Here is a 9,586-nt window from a genome sequence, read left to right on the forward strand (position 1 = left end):
GGGGACTGGCACAACAGTGTGAAATAAAGAGGTGGGAGTGACCGACCGGGGGCTGATGGGGGTTTGCAGATGCAGATGAAACAGCCTTGGAGAGGAAAGCAGCAGTCAAGCTTCATAAAGTCAATGGGCCATAGGACCAAATGGAGAGGAACTAGGAGAGACATGGGCGGGATAAAAGGCAGAAGGCTTCAACCACCTTGAGAGGACAACAAACACCACTCTGTAAATAGAGGACATAGGGTATAGAATATTGAATCTTGTGTATACACGTTTTATTCCCTCTATTGTAATCAGCTTTTAGTGCATAATGGGGGAGAAAATATCTCTATTTCTATGTACAGCAGTGAGATGTAGTTATTTTATGCACTAAAAGCTGACTACAGTAGAGGGAATAAATTGTGTATCCACAGGATCCAATAGGATAGGATCCATTTATTCAATCCAATACAAGTAAAAAACGGTTGCATGATGTTTAAAACTACACATTCATAATGACATGATATTCTATAGTGAAAATAAACCACTGATTTGTTACCTTCCTCTTCTTGAACTCCATAATACCTAAATAAATACAATATTCTGAGCAATACCTTCTGTGTTCAGTAACAACATTGCCAATATGACTCTCTCTTCACTATGACAATGAAATAAATAATGCATAGTCTTCTGGGTTACATAACACACTATTTAATTGTATGTCTGTTAATTACAAAAATCAACCAACAACCGAATCATGAATCAAGGCATAGCCCAAATGGAGGGAGAAAAGTAGGGTCTGACAATTTTAATCTGCGATACAAAGCTTGATTCTTTTCTTTGCATTCTCTGAAAAACGCAAAAACAATGTCCATTATTCAGTCTCACCTAATGAAACATGATAATATGAACCACAAACTATACTACTTGTATTTGATTTATTAGAGACATAGTACAAGGCTCATGTGTGGTCACATGCAGTATATACAGTCATGTGAAAAGGATAGGACACCCTATGAAAACCATTGTCTTTTTCAACATATTTAAACATATGGACATTTGATCTTCATCTTAACAATATTGAGAGATGGTGGTAATATAACAAATGAAAACTGAAGAGAAATGATTTGTAAAAATGTAATTAATAGAAATAAAATGTTCTTGTGAGGTAAAGGTTTGGACACCCCATCACATTTATAACTACTTAAACTGTGTAAAATTAGAATCAAGTGCACCATGATCAGGTGCAAATAACTAAAACATTGTTAGAGGAGCCTGTCTTATTTAAACCTCAGACAGTTTGGTTTCCTCTTGATTGTTCAAATGAGTGGTATCACCATGGTGAGATCAGAGCTCTCTGAGAACTTCAGAAAGAAGGTTGTAGATGTGTATGAGTCTGGGAAGGGATTTAAAAAGATCTCCAAACAATTAGAAATCAGTCATTCCACTGGCCCGGAAAATAATAAAAGTGGAGAGCATAAAACTGACAACGTGGCCATGGCAGGCTGTCCTAGCAAGTTCAGAGCAGACTTCAGAGCATACTGCAAAATGCTTAAAGAAGTCTCCTCTAACAATCCTAAAATGTCATTATGGGACCTACAGGTAGCTCTTGCCACAGTTGATGTCAAAGTACATGCATCTACCATCAGAAAGAGACTGCACAAGCTTGATTTTCATGGGAGGTGTGCAAGGGGGAAACCCTTGCTGTAAAAGAAAAAAGTTGAATTATTTGGCCACAGTAACTGAAGATATGTTTGACGCAAACCAAAGATAGCATTTGAGCACAAGAACCTCATACCAACTGTGAAGCATGTGGCGGGGGGAATGTCATGGTTTGGAGCAGCAGGGCCTGGCCAGCCCACCATCATAGAATCCACTATGAATTCTTTATTGTATCAGAGGGTGCTTGAGGAAAATGTGAGATGTGGACTATGCAACATGACAATGACTGAAAAAATTCTAGTAAGTCCACTAAGGAATGGCAAGAATATTAAAGAAACAGAGTTCTGGAATGGCAAAGGTCAAAGCCCATCTCAACACTATTGAGATGCTGTGGGGTGATTTGAAACGGGCTGTGCATGCAGGTGAAGACACCCTTGAACATCACACAGCTGAAAGAATTCTGCATGAGTGGGAAAAACATTCCCCCAGTTGATGTCAGAGACTGATAGACAGTTATAGGAAACGTCTAATTTATGTTATTTCAGCCAAAGGGGGCAATACCAGCCATTATAGGGTGTCCTAACTTTTTCCTCAGTAGGAATTGGCATCTTTGTAAATAAATGATAACAAAGTCACATTTTCATTGTTTTTGATTCAATTACATCACCTATATCTAGAGATTTTGTTAGTAAAAAATACCAAATATGTCCATACTTCTACATACTTCAACAAAATATTTATTTTTTCACATGACTGTAGGTATCTGTCTTCATTTTAATTTATGATGTAGTCTTTATTACTGAGATACATTGCAAGATAGGCATATGACTCTCAGCACTGCCGTTTTATACATCATTATTCAAACTCACTAGCAACCATCATCTCTGTAGACAACGATTAGACAAATATTCAGTGAGAGGACACACATTAATTAAGGCCTGTTACTAATCAAGCAAGCAACTCACAACTTGGTGTAACAGAAGAAAACAAGGCACAGTGTGGAAATAAGACAAATTAAGTATTATTCTAAAGTGCCTATGTCATATCATAGCAATAACCAGCAGTTGGCAGGCCCAACATTTACAACTGATCAGTCTTAACAGATCTAGGCAAACAGGCTTTCCAAGCTGGGATTTGAAAACACAAGTATGTCATTCATAACCCTCTTTCCTTCAGCAGTGCTGTGATGACAATTACAAAAGTGAGATGTCATTATATTATTATAGGAAAGATATGATTACGTCTAACAAAAGGATAAATAGAAATAAATTAATAATCATAATAACAAATAAAAGTCTAATAAAAGGACATCATAACAAAGAACAAATATCACTTTCAACTTTGAGTGCTCATTCTTACCATATTATTGCATAGCCATTACACTTATCTGCCTCTTTTGAGCTGGATGTAATGTTAAGTTGAAGAGCAGTGCAACATTCATATGATTTAGTTGGAAATGTTTTCCAAATTGATGCGTTTTCTTCTCCTCCCTATACAGTAAAGTGGTAGAGCCAGTGATGGACCAAAGTGGATAAAATCAACTACCGGTACATCTCTCCATTGGCAGCCATATAAGCAGTAACATGTCTTAAGGTCAAATTGGGGGCAGGCTGGACAGAGAGAGTCTACAGAAGTACACATGTGTTTGAGCAACAGCACAACAGGAAGGCCTTGGTTTACACTTTGGTTCCGAGGCACTCAATGTGGTCAACATGCAGGGAGTCGCTTTCTTCTCCTCACCACTGTATCAAACAAGCTAGGAAAATACCTCAAGGGTACCTCTAGTTTTACATGCTAAATCACGAAGTGCTTAGCAGTTTTTCATCCCGTCAGATTCAGTTTAACAATGCCACCTCTGAACGCTCTCTAATCTCTCCCCTATATAGCCCAGAGACGTCAGTCCTCAATAGAGTTCTCAGAGTTCTCCAAGTCCACTTCCTCCCAGGAGGCCTTGGTACGCTGCTCCCAGGTCTTGGCCTGACCAATCACAGAATGGGGGAGGAGCACCGCGCAGGCTGCCAGGCCTGAGATACGGTCCTCAAAGGCAGTCCCAATATCCCAGATATCTTCGTCTGTGTCGTACACATGGACATATTTCATCCTGTTGCCCTTGTTATGAGAGCGCCCGCCTACAACGTAGATGTGGCTGCCCAGGACTGCTACGCCAGATTCCCCATGGCCACTCGGGAGAGGCTTCACCAGAGACCATGTGTTTTTTGCTGGGCTGTAGCAAGCCACCTGGAAAGATGCAGAAGTCGTATTAGTTAGTATGCATGTATGTCGGTCTCCCCTTTACATGACAAGCTGTTGCTCAGACACTGTTGAACATGGTAGGTCGGTAGAGGTGCAGTACCTTGAGGACATCACGCCGGTAGCCATGCTCGTCATTGCTGCCTCCGATGACGTAGATCTGTCCGTTCACAGCAGCCATGCCGTGCCACGCCCGTTCCACTGGCCCCTCTGAACATGCCATCCACTCGTTGGCGTTGGGGTCATAGCAGTAGGTTTCCCTCACGTACGCATTTCCACGCCGACCGCAAGTGATGTAGATCTTCCCATCCACCGTGGCTGCGGAATGGGCATATACCTAAAGGGAAGACTCGACTAGAATTCAGGGATATAACTGGCACAACATTATGTGTCTAAGCCTAAGCTTTTTTTAAAGACTGTAATGATAAGAGACATCAGAGAAAAAAGTAACCATAACCCTGTTAATTATAACAAATGGTAAACTCCTTCTTAGTTGTTATCAGGGAGAAATCCCACAGATTAGTGGGATCAGTGAGTATCTAGCGCCCCCTTGTGGATAATATCAGTATATTTTGATATGAGGTTTGAACTTGAACATCATGTATTTATGGCAGTAAAATCATTGTAAGCATACCTCTCTCTTGAGGGCTGCCACATACTCCCAGTTGTTGGTGTATGGGTCATAGCGCTCTACACACTGCAGTTCATTGCTGTAATCGCGCCCCCCAATGGCATAGATGTGCTCGCCCACCACACACACACAGTGGTCTGCATGCTGCTGCTGCAGGGGCTTGATGGAGCACCAGCTGTTGTGGCGAGGGTCGTATCTGAAAGGAGCAGGAACATAGTGAAAAATGACTTCCCTGTCCAGGGAGAAATTCAATCAAGGCAAATCTAATAAAGTGCTAACTCGACCAGATGGAAAAACACAGAAATCCTTCTCTCACATTTTGACTGATGTGTGTATATATAGTCAAGTCATTTCTTTTATGACAAGAGCAATATACACTGCGTTCCAAATTATTATGCAAATTATATTTTTCTCAGATTTTCCTAAATAGTCGATGCAAATGACAATCAGTATAATTTTCAAGTCATCAACCGTTAGAGTTTAATTCACATTTTATTGAACAAACCTCCCAATGATAACAGTATTTTATTTATTTATAAAAAACTCAAAATGCACTGTTCCAAATTATTATGCATAACAGAGTTTCAAAACATTTTATAGGTTATAAAGAACTAAAAATGGTAATTTGATGAATTTAGGGTTAGGAGGTCATATTAGGAGGTCATATTTACTGAAATCAAAAGCTATTTCAAACAAAAACATCTTAACAGGTCAAGTTACATGTTAACATAGGAGTCAGGACCCCTTCTTTGATATCACCTTCACAATTCTTGCATCCATTGAACTTGTGAGTTTTTGGACAGTTTCTGCTTGAATTTCTTTGGAGGATGCCAGAATAGCCTCCCAGAGCTGCTGTTTTGATGTGAACTGCCTCCCACCCTCATATATTTTGCTTGAGGATGCTCCAAAGGTTCTCAATAGGGTTGAGGTCAGGGGAAGATGGGGGCCACACCATGAGTTTCTCTCCTTTTATGCCTATAGCAGCCAATGACACAGAGGTATTCTTTGCAGCATGACATGGTGCATTGTCATGCATGAAGATGATTTTCATCTTCAGTGCAACCCTGGATGGTCCAGATGGATGGAGTAGTGGATGGTTGGTGGATGGCCACCATGTCCCAACAAGGCTGCGACGTCAGCAAGGAGGTGGCGGAGTCATGTTTTGGGCCGGAATCATGGGGAGAGAGCTGGTAGGCCCTTTTAAGGTCCCTGAAGGTGTGAAAATGACCTCTGCAAAGTATGTAGAGTTTCTGACTGACCACTTTCTTCCGTGGTACAAAAAGAAGAACCGTGCCTTCCGTAGCAAAATCATCTTCATGCATGACAATGCACCATGTCATGCTGCAAAGAATACCTCTGTGTCATTGGCTGCTATAGGCATAAAAGGAGAGAAACTCATGGTGTGTTCCCCATCTTCCCCTGACCTCAACCCTATTGAGAACCTTTGGAGCATCCTCAAGCAAAATATATATGAGGGTGGGAGGCAGTTCACATCAAAACAGCAGCTCTGGGAGGCTATTCTGGCATCCTGCAAAGAAATTCAAGCAGAAACTGTCCAAAAACTCACAAGTTCAATGGATGCAAGAATTGTGAAGGTGATATCAAAGAAGGGGTCCTATGTTAACATGTAACTTGACCTGTTAAGATGTTTTTTGTTTGAAATAGCTTTTGATTTCAGTAAATATGACCTCCTAATATGACCTCCTAACCCTAAATTCATCAAATTACCATTTTTAGTTCTTTACAACCTATAAAATGTTTTGAAACTCTGTTGTGCATAATAATTTGGAACAGTGCATTTTGAGTTTTTTATTGAAAAAAAAAATACTGTTATCATTGGGAGGTTGTTCAATAAAATTTGAATTAAACTCTAACGGTTGATGACTTGAAAATTATACTGATTGTCATTTGCATCGACTATTTAGGAAAATCTGAGAAAAATATCATTTGCATAATAATTTGGAACGCAGTGTATGATATTTTTGCCCAGCATCCTGAATAACATTTTATTTTTACTTCTAATTTACTTCTTAAATTACAGCTTACAGCTTCAACTCCTCTTTCTCCTCTGGTGGATACTAATACTTCATGTGTCTGAGTGAGACCTGAGTTTATGACAGCAGCCATAATGGGTGGACTGGTCTAATTTAATTAATTAATTTTGCCATTTAGCAGACGCCTTTAATCCAAAGCGACTTGCAATTACGAATTACAGGGACATTCCCCCTGGAGTAACTGAGGGCTAAGTGCCTTACTCAAGGGCACACTAGTAGTGGTGTGGTTTCAGGCGGGATTTGAACTCACAACCTTCCGATCACAACAAGTCCAACTCACTATCCACTAGACCACCACTACCCCTATGGTCTCTACCTGTCTGATCAGTTCAATACTCGGTTAGCTGTGCTCCTGGGTCTCACCTCCAGCAGCGTGTCTCTGCGCGTAAGCCACTGGTGTTCTTGTCTCCGCCAATCAGATAGACAAAGTTGTTGAGCACAGCGACGCCCTGGTTGGACATGCGGGGAGCCTGAGCAGCAGGGAGGGTCCTCCACTCGCTCCAGCTCGGACGATAGACCTGGAACAAGTCCTCACTCTCAGTCAAAGAGCCAGAGGAGAACATTCCCCCGAAGCCCAGGATGCAGCTGGTGCCTGAGCGGTGCTGTGTGAGAGGATGCTGCAGGATGGGCTGCCACAGCTCCTGCGCATGGTAATATAGAGCAGCTTCCACATACTTCTTCAGCGGGCACGGACTCAGCCGCCCGTACAGCCTCTGCAACACCGGTTTCTCCATTAGGCAGAAACGCACTGCCTCAAACATCTTCAGGTTGTCCTGTGAGAATGTGGGTGGGGTGTGGGGAGAGGATGAGTAACAGTGCTAAACAATTTAAAGACACTTTCACACATCACTATACAACAGATCCACGTATCTCTCACGGCGCCGTTCACCAACCATGTGACTGTACACATCTGGTGGTCAAACCTGACATCATTTTGAGTGTTTTTACAATATGTAATATGGTGCAAATAGCTTGGGGGTGGGATTATTAATCCTCTCCTGCTGCATTTGATGTAGTCGAAAGCATTAGATAAAAGGTGATTGAGTTAAAGAGTTAGAGGAGGGGAGATCGGTCTTACCTGCAGGCACACCTGGTCTGTCTCCACCTGCTCTGGGCTGTAGTGGTAATGCAGAGCTGCCTCGTACACCTCGTTTTCTGAGCTGACCTCCAGATCATCACTACACAGCACACTTAAGACTTTCTCTGGGGGAAGCAGGCGGTACACCTCAGAGAGAGAGAAAGCCTGAATGTTTTTCAGCATGTAGGAGTGCACCTTGGCCCCAAGCTGCTGCAGCCCATACACATCAGCCAGTTTGTCAACCTCCAGGATGTTACTGTCATCCAACCAGGAGAAGAGGAAGTCACAACAGAAGCCTATAACTTCATCAATCTATAAAAAGATCAAAAGCAAAGGTCAGCTGATGGATACGCATAGGATAGGTTCAAAAGTCAGTGAGTGACTGTGATTGTTGTCTTTTTTTGCCTGTCTGTTATGGGGGGGAAATATGGGTAAAACAATTTAAAAAAATTATCACAAAACAAGTCAAATGGTACGCATGAGACACCAACCTGTATAAGAGTGGCAGCACACAGGACCTCCTGCACGTTTTCTAGATCTAGCTCAAGCTCTGATGTGTAGATGTAGTCCAATAGTTTGGTCATAGCAGTGTAGGTCACTCCGTGCACTGAGATCTCTGTCTGCTGTGTCTCTCTGAGCCCTCCAGCAAACATCCCTCTGGGGAAAACATCATGCAGTAATAAAGTAGATGCAGACAGACACAATAACTTTCCGATTAAAAGTATAGTGAAGAGTGCAGCAGGCCTACCTGAAGTAGTCACAGGACGCTGCCAGGAGGATGCGATGGGCTTGAATGGGCCTGCCCTCGACCAGGAGCACCACGTCAAACAGGATGCCCCCCTGCCTCAGGGCCAGCAGCCCGTCCAACAGACTCCGAGAGTGCCCACAACTTCGGTAGGTCTGGCGGCCACATTGACTGGATGAGCGAGTGCGCCTCCCCATGCGGGTCAGCTCGCCATCCTCAGCCATTCTGGTTCAACCTGTTGTCTTAGGTAATATTAATATGTGCTTGTTTCCATGGTGTTTCACATGCTAGTAGGGGCAGGGAGACAAAACAGGAGCGAAAAGGTGTAAGATATTAGGAATAACAGCTCATAGAAACACAGGTTTAGTAGCAGGTTTAGCTAGCTAGTAAAGTTAGACTACTGCTAATCCCTCTGGTTTGGCAGAATGACACAGGTCATTTCATTATTAGTCAGCAAACTCAGTGAGCTAGCAAAAATACAGTTTAGAACACAACCGATTGGTATTTGACATGATAGGTCGTCATCAAAGGCTTGCTCGCTGAATCAATGCAACAATGATATAATCAGAGTTAGCCAGAAGACAGCTAGCGAGCTCACTACTTGAACATCAGCAGCGAAACAGAGCTAACAACAACACTACTGGACTGCAAGGAAACGTGTTAAGGACGTTTGAACAACGCGTTGTAATGCAAGAAACATGTCACCTTCGATGAACTGTCAATTAATATTACCTTTGCGGTATGTAGTAAAGGCCAACTAGCTTGCTAGCGTGCATCAAACAAACAAAACAACCCTTGTTTACTTTTGCTTTTAGTCTACACGACATCCACCCATTTTGCATGACGTCACATCCGTCTTCAAATGATCATTTCGACACTGTCCCTTCTGCAACAACAACCTCTGTAAGCTATGATGCTCTGAACAGCAGTCTCCAGATCTTTCGCAGTAAATTTGGCAAATTCCTGCACAATGAATTAGGCCGGTCATAATAAACATAATGATTGGTACTGTTTCATACATGGATTTGCATTCAATTGTTGAATTAAAAAAATGTGCTCCTTCATTTGCTGACCAGAAGAGGCCACTCTTTTCAAAGAAACATCTCAACCTGGTTCAGGCTACTAGAAACTGCCATTGAAAATTAAATTAGACAGTTGAAAAGGCAATATATATGTTTAAATCACAATTA

At 42.0% G+C, this 9,586-nt stretch overlaps 1 protein-coding gene across 2 annotated transcripts; it reads right to left on the reverse strand.

The window, feature by feature from the left end:
- Nucleotides 1-2,394: 2,394 nt before the first annotated feature.
- Nucleotides 2,395-9,233, reverse strand: klhl22 (kelch-like family member 22). 2 transcript variants are annotated; one of them, XM_080532152.1, is made up of 8 exons: nucleotides 9,129-9,233; nucleotides 8,400-8,683; nucleotides 8,143-8,308; nucleotides 7,652-7,816; nucleotides 6,937-7,346; nucleotides 4,523-4,715; nucleotides 3,992-4,225; nucleotides 2,395-3,876 (listed from the first exon to the last, which is right to left on the reverse strand). In XM_080532152.1, exons 2-8 carry the CDS (start codon nucleotides 8,618-8,620, stop codon nucleotides 3,535-3,537), a joined length of 1,731 nt encoding a protein of 576 aa, XP_080388278.1. In that variant the 5' UTR covers nucleotides 8,621-8,683; nucleotides 9,129-9,233; the 3' UTR covers nucleotides 2,395-3,534. The 2 variants fall into 2 exon arrangements, with proteins under 2 accessions (XP_080388278.1, XP_080388277.1); XM_080532151.1 differs by having other exon boundaries at nucleotides 7,652-7,963.
- Nucleotides 9,234-9,586: the final 353 nt, after the last annotated feature.

Source organism: Nansenia antarctica (assembly GCF_963989245.1).
Source record: "Nansenia antarctica genome assembly, chromosome: 5".
Taxonomy (NCBI): Eukaryota; Metazoa; Chordata; class Actinopteri; order Argentiniformes; family Microstomatidae; genus Nansenia; species Nansenia antarctica.